Here is a 21,914-nt window from a genome sequence, read left to right as displayed (position 1 = left end):
TGTGGCCCTGGACACGAGACTTGTCAGCGGGCTGGGCCTCCTCTGCTTGGCCTGGTGGCGTCCTGGCCGGGAGCCAGGGGGCTGGTGGTTAGAGAGGGGTAGCTCAGCTTTCTGCATTTGAATTCCAGTTTGGAAAGAGCTGTAGGAGCTGGGCCTGCTGGATCTCCCTTGGGCATTTTTTTTTTTCCCTTGGCCACACCACATAGCTTCTGGGATCTTAGTTCCTGGAGCAGGAATTGAACCTGGACCCTCAGCAGTGAAAGCGCCAAACTGTAACCACTGGGCTGCCAGGAAGTTCCCCCTTGGGGCTTTCTTCTCTTTCTTTCTAGGGCTAACTTTGGAGTCCTCTGAGGAATCAAGAGAAATCAATAGGACTGAAGGGAATCAATAGGTCAGAATCAAAGAGTCCCAGGGCTGGAGGGCATTTTGTGCGGTGGTCTTGTCCATTTGCCCACCTGCATTTACAGATGCTAAACCTGGTCCTATTAGTTGAAGCCCAGTCCTTCCTTTGAAGGATCCTCAAGGAAGGATCCATCTGTATCCTGACCACCTATCTCCGTGTCTGAAAATTCTTACCATCAGAAAGCTCTACCCTTATGTTCCAGTTCAGGAGCATTTTTTCTCAGTGGAAATGAGGTGATATTGGAACTTGAGCTTAGTTGGGGGATAACAGAATCATACACATTTAATTTTGGATAAATAATTTAAGCTGATATTTGAGGTATATATAAGTTGCTTCCCAAGTGGTGCTAGTGGTAAAGAACCTGCCTGCCAATGCAGGAGACATTGGTTTGATCCCTGGGTCAGGAAGATCCCTTGGAAGAGGACACGGCAACCCACTCCAGTATTCTTGCCTGGAGAATCCCTTGGACAGAGGAGCCTGGTGGGCTACAGCCCATAGGGTTGCAAAGAGTCAGACACGACTGAAGGGACTTAGCATATTGAGGACATGAAGATAGGGCCCTTAATTCAACCTGGGGATCCGGAGAAGGCTTCCTGAAGAACCTGATGTCTGAGCAAAGTCTGAGCATTTAGAACCAAATAAGCGAAGAACACTGGCAGTTGGGAAGGGTACCTTGGAGTAGGAAGATACTGCATAGAATCACAGAGGTATCAAATAGGTAGTAATGAATGGTTGGAGATGGGAGGGAGATGTGGGCTGGTGATGAAGGCCTTGTTAAGGAATCAAATAGAGAGCCTTTGAAGGGGTTTAAACAGAGAGTGAGATGATCAGATTTACACTTTAGAAAGAACCCTCAAGCTGCTTTGGGGAGCAAGTGGTAAAGAGGGAAAGGTTAGCAGGAAGGACTGTTAGAAGGCTCTTACGATAGCCCAGCTGAGAAGGTGTGGGTCTAAATAGGGCGGCAGCAGTTAGGATAGCAGGAGGGACTCGATTTGGGAAGAACTCAGAGGACAGGCCTTGGTGACTGGACGGGGGTAAAAGGAAGGTAGGATCCAGGAGGACCATCAGCTGCCTAGCCTGGGTGACTGAGTGGTGCCGTTCACGGCGATGGGGAACCAGGAAAGGGAAGGCTGTGGGAAGGAAATGCGGATGTGGTCGTTCATTTGGGGCGTTTGGGCTTGAGATATGGGTGGCCATAGCGACTTGAGGGGGGAGAGACTCATCTGGGGCCATCAGCACGCACCTTGTATGAGTGGGAAACAGACCGAGACTGCCCAGTGTCAGCCAACTGAGGTGGAGGATGGAGTCCCACGCCTACGCCAGCATTGCAGGGGTGGACACAGGAAGAGGAGGACAACGGTGGAAGACGAGAAGAAAGAGAGTCATGGGAGGCAGCGGGTCGAGGGCATGGGAAGAGGGGAATGCTCCACGAGCCAAGGGCAGCAGCGGTGTCTGGGCAGATAGAAACCTCTGTGAAGCGGGGAGCCTAGGCGTTATTGCTGGGGCATTCCAGTGGAATGCCGGGGGCAGAAGGCAGGTGGCAGTGAATTGAGGAGCCAATAATGGAGACCTGAGAAGTGCCGTGTGTCTTCTGCTCTTGGCTGGGAAGGGAAGGGAGCACTGAGAGGGCATGAGCTGAAGGACAGGAAGCCAAGGTGATTAGGGTGTGTGTAGGCTTCTGGTTTTTGTTTCTTCTTTCTTTCTTTCTAAGGCCAGAAGAAGCTTGAACATGTTTAAGTGCTGAAGAGAGTGAGCCAGTTAAGGGGAAGAGCTGAAAGTCAGGGAGAGGGGCGGGGAGTTTGTGGAGCGTGTGTGGAGGAGACCCGGTGGTGGGGCAAGTGCCCAGGAGGCTTCTAAGTCAGCGGGAGGGGTACTGCTTCTCCAGAGGCCGACAGGAGAAAAGGAGGCTGAATGCAGGTGTGGATCAGTTAGTTAGTGGGCAAGAGAGGCAGGACGCTGAGAGAGATTATTTCCAATGGCCTCAGTTTCTCTCTTCACAGCGGCGCCAGGCCAGGCCATTTTACTACTATGCTTGTTCCAGCGTGGGGCTAAAAATACAGCCATTCTCTGGATTAAACCTGGAGGAGGGCATGGCAACCCACTCCAGTGTTCTTGCCTGGAGAGTCCCCATGGACAGAGGAGCCTGGCGAGCTACGGTCTACGGGGTCACAAAGAGTTGGACATGACTGAGCGACTAAGCACAGCACAAGCTCAGTTCAGCTTTGAGCGTTTATCTCTTGTCTCCTATCAAAAGCATGGGCCTCCTTTTCCTGGGTCTAGTGTCCCGTCTCTGGGCAGCCAAGTTCTGGGTATCTCCATCTGCTCATCCGATTCCTTGGAATTTTAAATAGCATGACTCTCTTCCTCTGTGGATAAAACGTAGTCTATAAGGAGATGTTGAAGGGTGGAGAAACACAACAGACACAGGAAGCAGCAGAGAGCTGTTTTTGCATACCCTGAAACTGAGCTTGTGCTACTCAATTTTGGGGGAAATACATTCCAAGACTCATGGAGCCAGCCGGTGCCTAAGGGGTGCTCCAGGATCTGGGAGGGGGCTGCATGTAAAGGATGCTCTTGCCCTAACTCATTTGGGGTGTGATGGAACTTGCCACCGTGCACCTATCTGAACTTATTTTCTATTGATGTTTTCAATTTTCTTATCATGAAGGACATGCTTCGTATGTCTGTAACTTGCTGGGCAAAGCAGTACAATAAAATGAAGGATTTTTGATAATTTTAGAAATGGTGAACTCAGCTGCTGGTGAGAAGCTTCAGAAGTGACTTACTTCACACTCAGCTGTCCCAACCTAATCTGAAACACACATACACACACAGGTCTGTGGTTCTTAGCTTCGGCTACAGTTTAGAGTCTCCTAGGGAGTTTTTAAAAATACCACTGCCTACTGCAGACCAATTAAATCAGAATCTCTTGAAAGTACCTGGGCTTCAGTACTTTTAAGAATTCCCCCAGTGTTTGTAATATGCAGCCAGGGTTGAGAACCACTGGGCCAGGCTAACCTTGTCATCACGAACATGTCTTCATGCCGTGTCATCCCACGGCACCTGAAGGAGAAGGATGACAAAGCTGGAGTAAATGAACAGGGCTTCTCATGGCAGAGGCAGCTGGCCAGGCATGTGTGTGTGTGATCTTCCTGTCTGGTTTCCTAAGGGCTGAGGGAAATCAAGATTTTGGCACACCTTCCCTTCATCAGGCACCCGGGTCTTACCTGTTGGCTAGTTTTGTTTTATTGCTTGTATTGATGTATTTTGGGAGGATCTCAGTGCAGTCTGACTAGTTGTTTCATAGGGCTTTATTGTACTTTTCATTATAGATTTATTGAAGTATAATTGTACATATAGTATGTACATATACATATAGTATGTATGTACATACAGTAAATTGTACATACTTAAAGTGCGCAACTTTATAAATTTTGACATACATATATATGGCCAGTGGTAAAGAATCTGCCTGCCAAAGCAGGAGATGCAGGTTCAGTTCCTGGGTCGGGAAGATCCCTGGGAGAAGGGAATGGCACCCCACTCCGGTACTCTTGCCCGGAGAATTCCATGGACAGAGGAGCCTGGCGGGCCACTGTCCGTGGGATCGCAAAGAGTCCACACAACTGAATGAGCGACTGACAGTTGCACTTTCACTGTAGATTAGTTCTCCTTTTCCAGAATTTTATACAAATGGAACGCTACATACCCATAATCTTTGGTCTGACTTGTTTTTCTCAGCATAGTTATTTTGAGATTCATCCATGTTACTGTATGTATCAGTAATGAATTCCTTTTTGTTGCTGAGTGGCATTCAGCTGTGTGGACGCATCACATTTTTGAATCCACTCACCTGCTGATGGACACTGGGTTGTCTCCAGGTTTTGATACGTCTGTTAATCCCGAACGCCTAAGCCTTCCCCACCCCGCCCCCTTGGCAACCACAAGCCTGTTTTCTGTGTCTGTGCCTCTCTTTCTGTTTCATAGATATGTTCATTTGCGTCATATTTTAGACCCCACATATAAGTGATATCGTTATGGAATTTGTCTTTTTCTGTTTGACATACTTCACTTAGTAGGGTCATCTCTAGGTCCATTCATATTGGAGAGCTGTCTTTCAATCGACTGAAGAGCCCTTGTCTCTATCTTTTTGTCTTTGCTGATGCAAGGTGCCTCCTTCTTTCCTTGGGGAACCTGTAAGCGAGATGAGGATGGGATTTAGGGACCAGAGATAGCAAAATGTATGGATGAATGGACGGAGAAGGCCATGGCACCCCACTCGTACTCTTGATTGGAAAATCCCATGGGTGGAGGAGCCTGGTAGGCTGCAGTCCATGGGGTCGCCAAGAGTCGGACACGACTGAGTGACTTCACTTTCACTTTTCACTTTCATGCATTGGAGAAGGAAATGGCAGCCCACTCCAGTGTTCTTGCCTGGAGAATCCCAGGGACGGGGGAGCCTGGTGGGCTGCCGTCTATGGGGTCACACAGAGTCGGACACGACTGAAGTGACTTAGCATAGCATAGCATAGCATGGATGAATGGAAGGGTGGATGGGTGTAATAGATACATAAAGTTGGCCTGGTGTCTCTCTATTTTTTTCTTCATCTTTCTGTTTCTTTCCATCTGTTGTAGGCACTCAAGAAACAGGCAGTGGCCCAGATTCTAGCGCCCAGTCAGATTGCTGACCCATCTGTTTTTGAGACCTAATGACTGATATTTTTACCCATGCCTTGCAGGTGCCCAGACACCATGCCACAACCCTGCAGACCGGACGTTGCCATGAAGTAGACAACTTCCTCGTCTGCGCTGTCCCCCGTCCTCACCATGTCTTCGACTCAGGGCAGTGGGGAACACTGGAAGTCCCTGGAGTCGGTGGGCATCAGCCGCAAAGAACTGGCCATGGCTGAAGCCTTGCAGATGGAGTACGACGCGCTGTCCCGGCTTCGGCACGACAAGGAGGAAAGCAGGGCAAAGCAGAACGCAGACCCCTCTCTGATCGGCTGGGATGAGCCTGTTCTGGACTTCTACAGCAAGCCAGCGGGAAGGCGGAAGGACCTCAAGCTCTTACGCGGTCTTTCTGGCTCCGATCCTACCCTCAATTACAACTCAGTCTCCCCACAGGAAGGGCTGCCCAACCACTCTACCTCCCGGGGCTCCCAGCCTGGCCCAGATCCCTGGCCCAAAGGCTCCCTGGCCGAAGACTATCTCTACATTTTTGATGGTTCAGATGGGGGGCTCTCCTTGTCCCCAGGACCAAGGCACAGAGAAGACTCTTCTAAGAAACTGTCCCCGCCTCCTCTGCCTCCCCGAGTCTCTATCTGGGATACTCCTCCCCTGCCTCCCAGAAAGGGGTCCCCCTCCTCTTCCAAGGTTTCCCAGCCCAGTGACATCAACACTTTCTCTTCAGTTGAACAACCTCCAGGCAAGTTGCTGGGGCCCGGGATCCTAGAAGAGGAGGAGGAGCTGGGAGGTGGGAGTCCGGGGCGGCCGCTGGGTTCCGTGGACTACGACGGCATTAACGATGCCATCACACGGCTGAACCTGAAGTCGACCTACGACGCAGAGATGCTGCGGGATGCCACCAGGGGCTGGAAGGAGGGTCGGGGGCCCCTGGACTTTGCCAAGGACACTCCTGGGAAGCCCGTGGCCCGGAGCAAGACCATGCCCCCACAGGTGCCCCCCCGCACATACGCCTCCCGCTGCGCCAACCGGAAAAACGCAACACCCGGCAAGAACCGCCGCATTTCTGCAGCCCCGGTGAGGACCTCTGTGTTTCTTCTGTGCCCGTTCCCTTGTCCTTCAGAAACAGAACAGTCCCTCTTTCCTCTTCACTGTCCAAATGCACGTCTGCTCCACCCTCACCCCTTCCGTGCACTCCTGCCTCTGCCTCTGCCACTGTGCCCCAGGCCGGGCTGGGGAAGGGAGGAGGGACGCCAGGAGAGGGAGCTCCTTTTCAGGGCCAAGTTTCGTGTGTCCCGGCCAAGCGGCCCTTGTGGGTGTGGGCGTTTCTGAATGCCCGCTTAGTGATATAAGGGGAGACCTGGGGTGAGGAGATGCAGCGTTGACTCCATGGCCGAATGGCCTCTGCTTTCTGACTTTCTGCTCGGCCGAAAGTGCTGCGTGATGATGGGGTTGAGTCCCGAGCCTGACCGATGTTCGGCGCTCGGGGAGCGCGTCCTGGCCAGACCTCTCAGTGTCTTGCGTGATGAGCCTTGGTGCAGAGCCCTGCTGCCTCTCACCCCAAAGCTCCACTGTGCTCGCTCCCTTTCTCTCTGTACTCTCTCCCCCACTTCTCTCCAGGTCTCTGCCTCTCTGCCCCGCTGTCTGTCTCCTCCCTGTCCTCTGTGCGCGCACACGCATGCCTCTCTCTCTCATTGGGATAAAATATACATCCCATAAATCTCTTTGAACCAGTCGTAAGTATGCAATTCAGTGGCATTAAGTACATTCATGTTGTTGTGCCATCATCACCATCATCCGTCTCATTTTGCAGTGAAAATATTTAGAAAAAGTATGCAGTGTGACCATAATAGTTTCACTTTTATCAGTGCATAGTATACAATAGCAAAGCATTTACGCAGAAGCACAGGGTAGGTTTTTTTCTGGTTTAAGAAGTGTCAGCAGCATCCCCTTCAGGGCAGGACCTGAAGCCTGCTTTGTGTTTCACCCTCGGGCCCTGGAAACCCTGGCCCCGGAGGAGCCAAGAGGCACCCCTTGGCAGATGCCTTCTGTGCTAATGGCGTTCCACTTCATTCCATCCTTGTTTTCTCCTAGCCCATTGTCTAATGGACACTGGGGCTTTCCCACGTTACGTCCCAGTAATTGGGATCCTCCACGACTCTGGAAGAGCCACGTGGTCCTTCCTTCCTGTGCTGGTTAAGAGAGTCCCCCCGAGCAGAGGCAGCTCCTGGGATAAGCTGTAGGGAGCCAGGCTCTTTAAAGGCCCTGCTCTGAGAGGTGGGGCTGTTCCTGCTATTTATAGGGACAGGGAGAGTCTGTTCTCACACAGCCGGGCCTGCTCGCACTGAGTCAGGCCACCCTGGTAGGTGGGCACCCCTGTGGCTCCCTTTCCCCCTCCCCAATTCTCATCCTTCCCACATCCCCTGTGTGTTATCAGAATTCTGGGGGGAAACTTGGTCCAGTGTCTCCTTGAAGAAGCTAGGGCAAGCAGAGCTCCTGCCCGTTCTTAGGGGGACATGCGGCCTTGGTCCTCCCCACCCCAGCCTGGTGCGGGGGCTCACTCCAGGACCGAGGCCCCTTCCGGCTCCCGGCCCACACCACCTCCTCGCCTTCGCCGGGCCTCCAGCCGGAGCGACCCTCCTCATCCCAGGCCTGCGGGGCCAGCTGAGGAGACGGCTGGCTCCAAGTGCCGGCGCGGTATCCCTGCTGCCAGCCTCTGCCTTGCAGGTGCCCCCGGCCAGCATCAGGCGATGCCCCCAGGGCCTGCCGGCCGGGCAAACGTAAGTGGCTTTGTTTTGTTTTCTTACGGAGCCCATGAGTGGCACTGAAAGGGCCTGAGTGGCCCTCACTGGCCACTCTGTCTTCTGCCCCCTGCCTTGCCCTCCCCTCCCTGTCTCTGTCGCTCTGTTGCTCTCACTTCTGTGGGTGAGCTGCTGACAGTGGTACTATTGTTTTGACTGGGACACAGCACGAACTTGGCAGGGCCGGGACCTCCCATGCCAGCTGCCCCCACGCTGCCCTCCCCTCTCTGCACACCCTCCACGCCTGCCCAGGGGGCGAGGCCAGTGAGCGAGGGTCACTCAGAGGAAGCGATCTGGTTATTCAAACGAGGAACTCACTTGCTGCCGTCTGCCCCGGGGCGGGGCAGGCAGGCTGAGAGGTGAAGGCTGGTGTGAGCAGACTGGTGCGCGGCTTCTCGGAAATGGCGCTTTTACCCGATGCCGGCTGCTGCTCCATCTGCGCCATCACTTCGTTCCTTGGGGGCAGCCTCCCCCGGGGCTCTGGGCAGGTCTGTCAGGACAGACTTGCACCAGCCCCTCCTCCACTTCGTCCCCCTGGGGCTGTGCTACAGGTCTTGTTGGAGGGCTGCTTTAAAACTCTCCGTGGATGACTGGACAGCCCCGTGGTGGAGGTCCTGCTGAGAATCTCAGGTGGCACACAGTTTTCTTGGACTGGAAGTGGAGCTCAGGCAGGCTCCCTCACATTCCAGCTGTGGGGGACCAGCAGAGTAGAAGGACCTAACCCTTTTAGCAGGTCCTTTCCTGCCCAGGAAGCTGCTTTGACACTTTATTCCTCAAACAGCATTGACCGGGAAGGCACGTGTGTCTGAGTCATCGCCTCCATCTATGGTCTCTTAGTCTCTCTCTGTGTTGGGTCCCTGGGGCTTGCTGTGGATGTTGAAGTGTTGCCCAGGGCCCCGTTTCCTTGGGGACTCTTTGGGCAACCTGCTTCCATGGGCTTCCGTTCTGGGATAGGGGAAACAGCTGTCCGCTCAGCTTCCTGCCACGCCTCTGTGAGCACCCTCCAGAAAGTCAGCCCCGGGGTCCAGCAAGCAGGGCACTGCCTGACCTGCAGGCTTGAGCTTACTAGACACTGGCGTCTCCGGAAGGAGGTTTGGCCACATTCACGTCCATCTCATCCAGGCTTCCAAACTCAGCCAAGGCTTCAACTGCTTTTTCAACTTGGCGCTTAGTCTCCCAGGACAGAAGATAAATATATTCCTGAAAGTCCCACATATGCCACTCTCACCAGGAAGCCTTTACACCTGGAGGTTAAGAGTTTAGATCGAGGAGCGGCCTGTGGGAAGGGGATGATGAGGCTCTGAGTCAGCTGCTCTTCTCTTAAAGGTGGGCTCCCGGCCCCACACCGTCGCCAATGGCCACGAGCTGTTTGAGGTCTCAGAGGAGAGAGATGAGGAAGTTGCTGCATTTTGCCACATGCTGGATGTGTAAGAGTTAATGACGGGGTTAGGGAGGGCTGTGGGGCGGGGAGGAGACTCAGTCCTTTCAGAACTTTCTAGGGAGGAAGAAGAGCCATCTGTAATAGATCTCAATTATAACTATGGGGTGCTTCCTGCAACCGGTGTTTGTAGGCTGTTTTGGAGTCTTAGAATTTTCACATTGTGGACAAAATTCATGAAACTTGGCTCTAACAAAGTATTTCCAATCACTTCAGGAGCAGTTGCCCTTAGGAGCAAATATACCCCAGATGGAGATAAAGGGTGTAATCTTATCTGGAGCTAAAAGAGAAAGGAAATGGATTCAGAAAAATATTCCTCGGAACTTATTATGGAAAGCTGTGTTGTTTAGAACTGTCCCTAATGTTCAACTCAGCTTGAGAAACGTTTTGCAACTGTAACAAATGTGTCAAGAACATGGTTTCGCAGAGATGCTTCCCCACTGTCCCCATCCTGGCCTGAAGACCTGGAGGGCCGCAGGCGGGATGGGCATGGAGGGGCCCTTGGGCCTCAGCACGGAGGTCCCAGCAGGCGTCTTGTCCGCCACTGTCTCCCGAAGGCACAGGTCTTCCCCTCTCTTCCTGCACAGCCTCCGATCTGGCTCTGATGTCCAGGACTACGCCCTCACTGGGTATGTCTGGAGCGCTGTCACCCCGAGCCCGGAGCACCTCGGGGATGAGGTGAACCTGAAGGTGACCGTGCTGTGCGACAGCCTGCGGGAGCCGCTCACTTTTACCTGCAACTGTAAGTTGGGGGGAGGCTGTGTGGGCATCCTCAGAGGTGGGGCAGGGGTGACTTTTGAAACCCCAAACTGCTTCATTGGCTGGTGCTGGGCCTGCAGGGCGAGGGGGCTCAGGTTGAGCCCCGCCTGCCGCAGTGACCCCCTCCTTGCCCCCCCGCCTCACCCCTTTCAGGCTCCTCCACTGTAGACTTGCTCATCTACCAGACCCTGTGCTACACCCGTGATGAACTGAGGGATGTCGACGTGGGTGACTTTGTGCTGAAGCCCTGTGGGCTGGAGGAGTTCCTGCAGAAGTGAGTGAGCGGGTGGGGACAAGCGGGCAGGAGGTGGCACGTGTCTTCTGGGACGCAGGGTCATGAGAGGGCTTTGCAGGGGCACGCTGGGCTCAAGGCCTGGCCACAGGCAGGACTCCTGCTTTCTGGGCATACTCTCAGCCACGTCGCGCTTTCCCCAGGAGCTCGGTCTTCCAGAGGGCTTGGCCGGCTTCCTGAGACAAATCTGCTGTGGAAAGAGCTTGGAACTGGGATTGGGCAAAGAGCATATCTGCCTGCAGACTTGTGCACGTGGAGAGATGTGTGTGGGGGGGTGGGGGGCTATGCCCCCGCCCTAGATCTTGTGCGGTGTCTTTACGGCCGGGGGCAGGAGGAGGACTGGGCAGAGTGCCCCACGGGACCAGGGGTAAGAACCACAGTTGCTCTCTTCCCCCTTCCTCTGCCGGCGAGCCCTTGCCCCGCTGGCATGTGGGGCTGGCTGTCCTCCCCACCAGAGGCGCGCCTCCAGCGCCTGTCCGTTCAGCGCCCTCTGCAGTGAACAGCCTCACTGGAAAGTCTGATGGGGACCAGTCTTCTTTCCACTGTGCTGGGCTCTGGGGGGCTGGGCTGGCAGAGAGGGGGCTGCACCCCTCGGGTGGCACGGCTGTGTGGCGGGCTGCAGAATCAGCCAGAGGTCAGCGGATCAGGAAACAGAGAGATCTGCCCTCCCCCTCAAGCTTTAGCCGCATGCTGCCCTCGTCCCTGGCTGCCTGGTGCAGCCGATGCTGGGAACAGGGAGAAGAGGCTGCCTCTCTGGGCTGAGGGGCTGAGGGGCACGCGGGGAACACCGCCACTTGCTCCTTCCCTTCCACATAGGTCGAGAGGCAAGGATGCCTGATCTGTGACTAGCGCCATTCTTGGCTGGCTTCTCAGGGGTATTGTGGGCCCTTCCTGTCTCTGTGCCCTCAACAGGAAAACAGAGAAAAGAAGAGGGCAGGGCCCTGTGTGGCACAACTCCAGGGAAGTTCAATGTATACTTACTTTCCCCCAGAAGAATAAAAGGGGCCCCAGACTCAGGGGCTCCTGGCAGAGAGCCCCTGCCACTGTCGGAAGGAGCAGTGGGCACTGTGGGCACCTGAGCACAGCGGGTTGGGGTCTGGCTGCCTTTTACGGGTTGTGAGACTCTGGCCCTCAGCTGCTTCTGTAAAATGCGCCAAGGGTTATAGATGAGAACACCCCGATGAGCAATCCCTAAACGTTCCCAGAGAAGGACCAGTCCAAAGAGAGGATCCAGGTCAGCTGGATACTGCCATTTCCTTTACGGCCCCTAGTCCTTCAGCCCCTGAGTCCAGAGGTGGTGGATAAGCGGTCAGGTGCTGACTTCTTGCCAAGACGCAGGGGGAATGTCGCAGGCGAGGTGGAACAGGATGGTTGGTCCTAGGGTCAGGCCTGTCTCCCCCTACCTTGAATGCACGCAGAAGAAAGCCTTCCACAGAGAAAGTCAGGCACGCTCCCCGGGGACTGTGTCCATCGCTCTTGGTCCAGGAGCCCCTCCTCCACCAGGGCTCTTCTCTTTCCTCTCGTGTAACAGAAAAGCCCAGGCCCCTGAGCATCTGCCTTGAGTGGAGGTGGGAAGGCCCCTTGGGAGCTCCAGAAAGCTGCTGGCTCCCAGGAGGCCCTGGGTTTCCTCCCCTGTCTAGCAGAGGGGCTGACGCTGAGGGGGAGTGGCAGTCCAGGATGCCGGCTGCCCTGATAAGAACCTTGAGATGGTCCCAGGGGAAGGCTGGGTTTCCTGCCGCCTCCCCCACCTCCGCCACCTCTTCCTTCCTCCCAGGCACTCCCGCCAGCCCTGCCCCATGGCCCAGCCTCTCCCACCTCCAGGTTTCGGCTGCCACCCAGTCTCAGCAGGGGGGCCCAATTCTGAGGCTTGGCCCCTCTGGATGTGGACAGCCCACTTACGTCCTAGCGGCCCGTCCTGGCCGCGGGCCTGGGCCCCTTTGTCGGCTTCTGCACAGAGCCCTCTGCATTGCTCTCCTTGCTGTTTCTGGCCTAGACTCCCGGCTCTGCTGAGGAAGGAAGTCCCTTTCCGGCTTCTGTTCCCCAGCTGCTGGGACCTGGCCCAGGCCTGCTGAGCTGGCCTGCAGGGGGGACTCAGTCTGCCCTTCTCCCGGGCTTCCTTTCTGACCACGGTTCAACTTGGGGCTGGAGCAGCTGGGGACCCCCTAGAGCGCCTTCTCTGGAGCCTAGGCTGGGTTAGGGGCACAGAGGTCTTGTGTGTTGTCCTCTGAGCAGGGGTAATGGCATGCAGGTCGTCTGTAGAGATTATATTGTTATTCACAGTCACACGACCCACAGAGGGAGGTGAGAAGCAGGAGTTTGGTTGGGGATAATTCCACCCCGAATCTTGGTGGGTTTGCTTGGTTGGCCTTGGCACCCCAGATGGTAATAGTGAGGAGTGTGTGACTTAAGACCACAGTGTGGGGGGACTTAAGACCACCTGTGCTTACGCTGGCTTCTGATCTGTCCTATATGCCAAAGTTAGGCTTCTCTGGTGGCTTAGTTGGTATTGAATCTGCCTGCAGTACAGGAGACCCAGGTTCGATTCCTGGGTAGGGAAGATTCCCCTGGAGAAGGGAATGGTAACCCACTCTAGTATTCTCGCCTGGAAAATCCCATGGACAGAGGAGCCTGGCAGGCTACAGTCCATGGTTGCAGAGTTGGACACGACTGGGCAACTAACACACATATATACCAAAGCCAAGAGAAAAATGAAGTTGCTCAGTCATGCCCAATTCTTTGCAGCCCCATGGACTGTAGCCTACTAGGTTCCTCTGTCCGTGGGATGCTCCAGGCAAGAGTACTGGAGTGGGTTGCCATTTCCTTCTCCAGGGGATCTTCCCGATTCAGGGATTGAACCCAGTTCTCCCGCATTGTAGGCAGACGCTTTACCGTATGAGCCGCCAGGGAGGATGGAGTTTAAACACTACCCCTGAGAAATCTCCGTTCCCCTCCTCTCCAGAAGTTCCCACTCCTGGAGTTGAACCAGGGATAACGGTAATAAATACCTAGCACAGTTAGTGTTTGTACAGACCAAGGGTTAACTGCATTAGGCGGCTTTTCTTTAGACACACCTCTGTTTCTTTGCCTGAGCTCTACTGTGACGTTTCCCAGCAGCCAAGGTAGAGAGTACAGCACAGGAATACAGCCCCTCTCCTGCCTCCCCTTCCTCTGGTTTCTTTTGCCCCTAGGCTGAGGTGTGCATTTCCCTCGAAAGTTCCACTGAGTCTCTAGGATGCTAACGGCCTTGTCCCTCTGTCCCTCCAGCAAGCACGCCCTGGGCAGCCACGAGTATATTCAGTACTGTCGGAAGTTCGGCATCGATATCCGGCTGCAGCTGATGGAGCAGAAGGCCGTGCGCGGTGACCTGGCCCGCACGGTTCGTGTGTGCCGGGGCCGGGGTGGGCAGACGGTGACGCGGAACATGCTGCGTGGGCCTGGGGCAGGAGCGCGGGGCTGCGGTGGAGGCAACCGCCTTTTCTGAACAGGGTGCTCCTCACACAGGTGAATGATGACCAGAGCCCCTCCACCTTGAACTACCTCGTCCACCTGCAAGAGAGGCCAGTCAAGCAGACCATCAGCAGGTGAGAGCGGGTGCCGTCCTGGGTGTGGGCCAAGCAGAGACCACGAGGGGACCCTAGAGGCACCCCCGCTTGCCTTTCTGCCACGGCCCGGGCTTCTTGCACGTGTCGGGCATGGGGGTCCAGAGTCTCACAGGAGAAGATCCCCACTCCAGGGTGTGTGACGTACCTTCCCTTAGTACTTTACTATGTTCTCTAAGTAAGAGGGGGCCCACAGAAGGGACTTCTGGCCTTCAGTCTGCATGGGACTGACGGGAAGAGCGGAAACCCCTTTAAACCAGAGCCTGATCGCTGAGCTGAGGAGGAGGAGGGAGAAAATGGGTCTTTCAGAACACTGGATCTGTCCTGACTTCTCCTATGACATTTCCCTGTCCCCAACTCCCCAGGCAGGCCCTGAGTCTTCTGTTCGACACTTACCACAATGAGGTGGATGCCTTCCTGTTGGCTGACGTGAGTACAAATTCTGGAGCTGGCCCAGCAGCCCCAAACTTCTTCCTGCCTCTCCCCCAGTCCTCCCGGGATCAGTGAGCACTAAAGAGATCTGGAGCGGACACTGAAATCTATTAGCAGAGCACTTTTCATTCCTCTAGCACATGGGCACACCAAGACTGCCGTCTGTCGGGCGGCTGGCACGTGTGTTCAGAAGGGTTCTGCTCCTCTGTGGGAGCAGGTCAGGAGTCATTCCCGGATCCTCTCTCTGGAGCACAGCATCTCCAAAGCTAAGAGACATAGAGTTGCTGCCCCGCTATACAACTTGAATGTCCTGTGAACAAGGCCAGGAACCTCCTATGTGCTGAGTCACAGGATCCCAAAGGTAGGGAAGGGCCAAGACTCTCCCCACTTGGATTCACATGGAGTTTTAAGCCTCAAAACCATAGGAATAAACATGTGCCCCATGTGCTGTGAAGTTGAAGAAAATCAAATCAGATCAGATCAGATCAGGCGCTCAGTCATGTCCGACTCTTTGCGACCCCATGAATCACAGCACGCCAGGCCTCCCTGTCCATCACCAACTCCCGGAGTTCACTCAGACTCACGTCCATCGAGTCAGTGATGCCATCCAGCCATCTCATCCTCTGTCGTCCCCTTCTTCTCCTGCCCCCAATCCCTCCCAGCATCAGAGTCTTTTCCAATGAGTCAACTCTTCGCATGAGGTGGCCAAAGTACTGGAGTTTCAGCTTTAGCATCATTCCTTCCAAAGAAATCCCAGGGCTGATCTCCTTCAGAATGGACTGGTTGGATCTCCTTGCAGTCCAAGGGACTCTCAAGAGTCTTCTCCAACACCACAGTTCAAAAGCATCAATTCTTCGGCCCTCAGCTTTCTTCACAGTCCAACTCTCACATCCATACATGACCTGGAAAAACCATAGCCTTGACTAGACAAACCTTTGTTGGCAAAGTAATGTCTCTGCTTTTCAATATGCTATCTAGGTTGGTCATAACTTTCCTTCCAAGAAGTATGCGTCTTTTAATTTCATGGCTGCAGTCACCATCTGCAGTGATTTTGGAGCCCAGAAAAATAAAGTCTGACACTGTTTCCACTGTTTCCCCATCTATTTCCCATGAAGTGGTGGGACCGGATGCCATGATCTTCATTTTCTGAATGTTGAGCTTTAAGCCAACTTTTTCACTCTCCATTTTCACTTTCATCAAGAGGCTTTTGAGTTCCTCTTCAGTTTCTGCCATAAGGGTGGTATCATCTGCATATCTGAGGTTATTGATATTTCTCCCGGCAAAATCACATAGTGGTCTTCAAAAACAATCCCTGTCTCATTGATGCTGTTTAAATGGTGGTCATCCTTTTGGGGGAGCTGGATATAGCTTTGTATCTAGCTCACCCCTCCACCGACTGCCAGACTCCCTGCTCTAGCAGCCTCTGCTTGGACCTTTACTGTGATGAGAGATGAGTTCTCCGAATGCCTTTTTTGTACTAATCTGGCCCTATGTTAGTGGCCGCTGTGGGTGGAGAAGTGTAAGAATTGTGTCAGGCTTCCGGGAACCTGTGTTCCTGCCAAAAGAATGAAATGGTAACATAAAGCTATTGGTAGACAGAACAGGTTGGTATTGGGTAATCAAGAGCTCTTGGAGAGTGTTGTAGAGGGGGACTGCTAGGGAAGGCTCTGGGAAGGAAGTGAGTATTTAGCTCGTCTGTGATCTGCATTTACTTAGGTAGTCAGGGCAGGGAAGGTGAAGGGATTCCAGAATAGAAAACCGCTGGAGCCATGGTGCAGGGCATGGCATGGCTGTGGGGCTGAGATGAGGCCTCCAGGACAGGCTTGACACTAGCGGGAGACATAAAGCTGCGTGTGCAAATGCACCCTCAATGCATTTGGTTCCCTTGCTCTTCATTCTCTGTGCATTGATTTTATTAAAACTGCACGTCACCCCGGTGAGACCCCGCATGTGTTTGTGTAGTATAAACAGACGAGTGGACAGAGGGAGGCTGGAGATAAGACGAGGTTCAGTGAGGATGGCTGAAAGCATTGGGGAACGTGGGCACGGCTCCTTTAATTCATCAGGAGCTGTGTGATATTCGCTAATGCTGGGTGTCTGAAAATAAAGCATGGGCCCCACAGGTTACCCTCCCAACCCGTTCCCCTGCAGCACGTGCCTGCCGGCCTCACTGTGCTGCCTCCCACAGGGGGACTTCCCACTGAAGGCCGACAGGGTGGTCCAGTCCGTCAAGGCCATCTGCAACGCCCTAGCCGCTGTGGAAACCCCTGAGATCACCAGCGCTCTCAACCAGCTGCCCCCCTGCCCTTCCCGAGTGAAGCCTAAAATCCAGAAGGTAATGGAGTGCTAGCATGGGGAAGGAGGAGGGGAGTAGCCCCGGGAATCAGGTGGCGGGGTGTTCACTTACTGAAGGGCTCTTCCCTCCACCTGCATCTTTCATGTCTGAACACTCGGTCACAAAGTTCCTGGGAAATGGAGGCCAAGTGTGTTGCCTTTCCCCGAGTCTGAGCGCGGCCGGGGCCTGCCACCAGGACTGAGGCCAGGAATGCAGGCAAAGGCTGCTCACAGTCACTGAGGCGCTGCCTGGCCGTTTGCATACCCACTGGGGTGCAAGACCAGAATCTCCCCGAGCCAGGGACTGGAGGCGCCACCGCAGGGGCTGCATGCTGTGCAGACAGGGCCAGCTGCGTGGCAGGTGCTGCGATCTAAACGCGAGTGGCCCAAGGGCTGCACCGGCTCATTTGGGTGGACGCGATGGCTGTATCCTGGCTCGTTTGGGTGGACGCTACGGCTGTATCCTGGCTTGTTTGGGTGGACGTGACGACTGTATCCTGGTTTGTTTGGGTGGACGGGAGGACTGTACCATGGCTCGTTTGGGTGGATGGGAGGACTGTACCCTGGCTCGTTTGGGTGGACGGGAGGACTGTACCCTGGCTCGTTTGGGTGGACGGGAGGACTGTATCCTGGCTCGTTTGGGTGGACGTGACGACTGTATTCTGTCTCGTTTGGGTGGATGTGATGGCTGTATCCTGGCTCGTTTGGGTGGATGTGATGGCTGTATCCTGGTTCATTTGGGTGGATGGGAGGACTGTATCCTGGCTCATTTGGGTGGACATGATGGCTGTATCCTGGCTTGTTTGGGTGGACACAATGGCTGTACCCTGGCTCGTTTGGGTGGACGGGAGGACTGTATCCTGGCTCGTTTGTATTGTGGCTTGTTTGGGTGGACGCGACGGCTGTATCCTGGCTCGTTTGGGTGGACGTGACGACTGTATCCTGGCTCGTTTGGGTGGATGTGATGGCTGTATCCTGGCTCATTTGGGTGGACGGGAGGACTGTATCCTGGCTCGTTTGGGTGGACGTGATGGCTGTATCATGGCTCGTTTGGGTGGACACAGTGGCTGTACCCTGGCTCGTTTGGGTGGACCGGAGGACTGTACCCTGGTTCGTTTGGGTGGACGGGAGGACTGTACCCTGGCTCGTTTGGGTGGACGGGAGGACTGTACCATGGCTCGTTTGGGTGGACATAATGGCTGTATCGTGGCTCATTTGGGTGGACGTGATGGCTGTATCCTGGCTCATTTGGGTGGACGGGAGGACTGTATCATGGCTGGTTTGGGTGGGCGGGAGGACTGTATCCTGGCTCGTTTGGGTGGACGGGAGGACTGTATCCTGGCTCGTTTGGGTGGACGGGAGGACTGTATCCTGGCTCATTTGGGTGGACGGGAGGACTGTATCATGGCTGGTTTGGGTGGGCGGGAGGACTGTATCCTGGCTCGTTTGGGTGGACGGGAGGACTGTATCCTGGCTCGTTTGGGTGGACGGGAGGATTGTATCCTGGCTCATTTGGGTGGACGGGAGGACTGTATCCTGGCTCGTTTGGGTGGACGTGATGGCTGTATCCTGGCTCGTTTGGGTGGACGGGAGGACTGTATCATGGCTGGTTTGGATGGGCGGGAGGACTGTACCCTGGCTCGTTTAGGTGGATGGGAGGATTGTATCCTGGCTCATTTGGGTGGACGGGAGGACTGTATCCTGGCTCGTTTGGGTGGACGGGAGGACTGTACCCTGGCTCGTTTGGGTGGACGGGAGGACTGTACCCTGGCTCGTTTGGGTGGACGGGAGGACTGTACCCTGGCTCGTTTGGGTGGACGGGAGGACTGTACCCTGGCTCGTTTGGGTGGGCGGGAGGACTGTACCCTGGCTCGTTTAGGTGGGCGGGAGGACTGTATCCTGGCTCGTTTGGGTGGACGGGAGGACTGTACCCTGGCTCGTTTGGGTGGACGGGAGGACTGTACCCTGGCTCGTTTGGGTGGACGGGAGGACTGTATCCTGGCTCGTTTGGGTGGACGGGAGGACTGTACCTTGGCTCGTTTGGGTGGACGGGAGGACTGTATCCTGGCTTGTTTTGGTGGATGTGATGATTGTATCATGGCTCGTTTGGGTGGACACAATGACTGTATCGTGGCTCGTTTGGGTGGATGCGAGGACTATCTCCTTGCTCTGGCTCACTGTCCCTCACACGGATCTGGTACAGACTGTCACTCTATCCTCCCTGGGGAACCTCTGCTCCTTGAATTTCGGTCCAGCCTGGTCCAGATGAGGGCGGCTATGAAAAGCTGTGATGGAAAGGACTGTGGCCCTGAAGCTCCCCTTCCCCTCCTTTCTCCCCAACAGGATCCCACCGTCTTGGCCATGAAGGAAAACCGAGGTAAGGGACTGCTCTTCATGTGGGAGTGGGCAGGTGAAAACCTCAGGTTCTGCCCAGATTCCTTTTCTCCCCAGCTCCCTTGATTTATGGGTCCAGGTCTGCCTGTGTGTGTGTGTTTTCCTATATGAGGCATGGACACAGCTGGAGAGCATATTTCTTTCCACAAAATGTTTTTGCATTATTTTTCCTATTTATTCCTATGGTGTCCCTGGGAGATGGAGATGAGTTTGTGTAAGTGTGGGAGTGGGCATGGTGCCCCGGCTTCCAAATGGGAAAACTTTCACTCGAGTAGGTTGTAGGCTCATAACCCCCATGTTTCCAATTCAGCAGGGCCTGGGGAGACAGTGATAAAGAATTTTCCCCTAGGATCCCCTCTTAAGTCTTTCCAGCAGAATGTTGCCCATATCCTAGAAATATGTTGCTCATATCTCCAGGATTCTTGGTCAGTGATTCCCAATCTTTCAGATTTTGTGGACCAAAAAGTATTATTTTGGTGACCGACATACAATTGTTGGTCTTATTTTGCTAAGCAGTGACTTCCTAGTAACTGATAACTCTTATTCCTACTATTTCCTAAAAGAAAGGACATTTAACACAAAATAAGTAGCAGCACATATAAATCAGGACGATGTTTAGAACTGAGCATCTTTCATTTTATGAGCAGTATGTGCTGTGCCCCTGCTTTCCCCATTTCAGCACAGACGCGTGACTGGCGCTCAGGGCCGCGGTCCCAGGCAGTGCCTTGCCCACAGAATGGAGCTCACTGACCCTCAGAGCTCTTCCTCCCGACCCCTTCCTTAAACAGAGAAGGTTGTGGAAGCCCTGACGGCTGCCATCTTGGACCTGGTGGAGCTGTACTGCAACACGTTCAACGCAGACTTCCAGCCCGCGGTGCCTGGGAGCCGCAAGCACGCCCTGGTTCAGGAGGCCTGCCATCTCTCGGGGCCGCTGGCCTTCACGGTCTATGCCACCCACCGCATCCCGATCACCTGGGCTACCAGGTGAGCGCGGGCTGCTGGCCCGGGACTAGGGAGCAAGCCGAGTGTCACTTCAGATGCCTTTCTGTCTGCATGGGACGCCACGGCCCTAAATTCAGGATCTGTGGCACGGTGATGCCCCATGCGCCCACTGAGAGGGACACAGAAGAGGGACGTGCAGGGGGGGAAGGGGCAGCGGTGGCCGGGGCTGGCGTTCCCGCCTGGTGCTGGCTGCAGAGGCATCCCTGCCCCTCCCACCCAAGGCCGGCGGGGGTGACACGCTGGCAGCGACAGATGGCCGCTTCCCAGCTTCCCAGGCTGAGTGCACCCTCCTGCCGTGACAGCGCGCACACAGTGGGCGGGGCGGGGGCGCGGCCGACCCTTTGTCTGGAGTCCCCCAGGCCCGCGGGGGTGGGTGGGGGACATTAGCGTGGTCCTCAGGCCCTCCCATGCCGGCCCCCTTGGCCCGAGGGGATCAGGCCTGTGGCCCCCCCACTCCGCCCTCCTCCCGAACCCCCGCCCCCTTCCCCGCTCTTTTTGTTCCCCGCTTAATGTATTCCTCTGGGCGACTGGCGGAGAACAAAGGGCGACTCTGGGAGCCTGGGCCTTCGCTGCCCTCCTCTGTCAGGCACCTGTCGGCGCAGGGACCCCCCTGTGTCGGCATTCACGTCCGCATCTGTCGCGCTCTCCTTCCACGCCACCCCCTGCCCGCGCACGCGCACCGGCGCAGATGCGCACGCGGGCCCGGGGATGGCGCTGGCCCTGGGCAGGGGCTGCGGGCTGCATCCAGTAAGGGGCAGGGACCAGGGCTCCACACGCAGCCTCAGAGCGGGCAGGGGCACCCAGGCTGAGCTGCTTTTCCCGGAGGTCGCGTCCCCAGATCCTACCTGGCTGTCCGGCCCTTTGACCGCGTGTTCTAGTCCTGCAGACCGAGAGGAGTGTAACCGGGGGAAATGGAGCTTGGCGTGGTTCGGTGCCGAGATGCCCTCTGGGAGCCGAGGGCCCTGACTTGCCTCCTTTCCCTTGTAGCTATGAAGAGTTCTACCTCTCCTGCTCCCTCAGCCACGGCGGCAAGGAGCTGTGCAGCCCCCTGCAGACCCGACGGGTCCACTTCTCCAAGTACCTCTTCCACCTCGTCATCTGGGACCAGCAGTAAGCACCCCGGCCCCGCCAACCTACCCCCGAGGCTCCAGGGCCCACTGCAGACCCTCTCTCAGCCTCTGAAGACCCAGGTTAAACCGGGCTCTCTCACTGACCAACCAGGAGAGCCATTTAGACTCTTGAGTCTCCACTTCCAGAGCTCTTAAATGAGGACTGGTGTAATTTCTACCTTTAAAGTGGTTATGAGTCTCCAATGAGAAGTGACCATAAAAGCGTGTTGTAAACCATGAACGACCATATAAACATTAGTCTTAATAATAATTCATCATTTTAATCTTGTCTCCCTTAAAAGGTTTAACTAGTCTGATAGAGTCTCATCTCCCTTGTTCCTAAATTTCCTGTAGAAGAGGGAGACAGGACTGTGTGCTTTCTCCCTTACATATCGGGGGGAAAGGCTGCCTATGGGGAAGAAGAATGGCCTTGGAGCCGTAGGAGTGAAGCTCTGTCTCTAGCTCTGCCTGTAGTCCTAGATTCTCCGAGGCCTCAGTTTCTCAACCTGTGAAGTGGGGACATTTGTTTAACTCAGAGGCAGTTGTGGCACTGAAATGAGATAGGCTACAGATATAAACATGAAACCACAAGCACAGGATAGCAGCACCGTGCTATTAACAGTAATTTGCTGTCAGGAAGGTAGGCATCAGCCAAGCGAAGCAGGAAG

The 21,914-nt window shown here is 55.0% G+C and overlaps 1 protein-coding gene across 6 annotated transcripts in view; it reads left to right on the top strand.

The window, feature by feature from the left end:
* PIK3C2B (phosphatidylinositol-4-phosphate 3-kinase catalytic subunit type 2 beta) overlaps positions 1-21,914 on the top strand; it is a 77,654-nt gene that overhangs the window by 18,188 nt on the left and 37,552 nt on the right. For 3 of the 6 annotated variants that reach the window (XM_061381923.1, XM_061381921.1, XM_061381922.1), the window contains 11 exons: positions 5,143-6,163; positions 9,214-9,314; positions 9,883-10,067; positions 10,238-10,358; positions 13,641-13,752; positions 13,878-13,957; positions 14,341-14,404; positions 16,596-16,742; positions 19,085-19,118; positions 19,924-20,119; positions 21,125-21,247. In XM_061381923.1, the coding sequence (XP_061237907.1) occupies positions 5,231-6,163; positions 9,214-9,314; positions 9,883-10,067; positions 10,238-10,358; positions 13,641-13,752; positions 13,878-13,957; positions 14,341-14,404; positions 16,596-16,742; positions 19,085-19,118; positions 19,924-20,119; positions 21,125-21,247 (2,096 nt within the window). In that variant the 5' untranslated portion in view covers positions 5,143-5,230. The other 3 variants (XM_061381924.1, XM_061381925.1, XM_061381926.1) reach the window with 3 other exon arrangements.

Source organism: Bos javanicus, chromosome 16, assembly GCF_032452875.1.
Source record: "Bos javanicus breed banteng chromosome 16, ARS-OSU_banteng_1.0, whole genome shotgun sequence".
In the NCBI taxonomy this organism is placed as follows: domain Eukaryota; kingdom Metazoa; phylum Chordata; class Mammalia; order Artiodactyla; family Bovidae; genus Bos; species Bos javanicus.
This window is presented reverse-complemented; position numbering and strand designations above follow the sequence as displayed.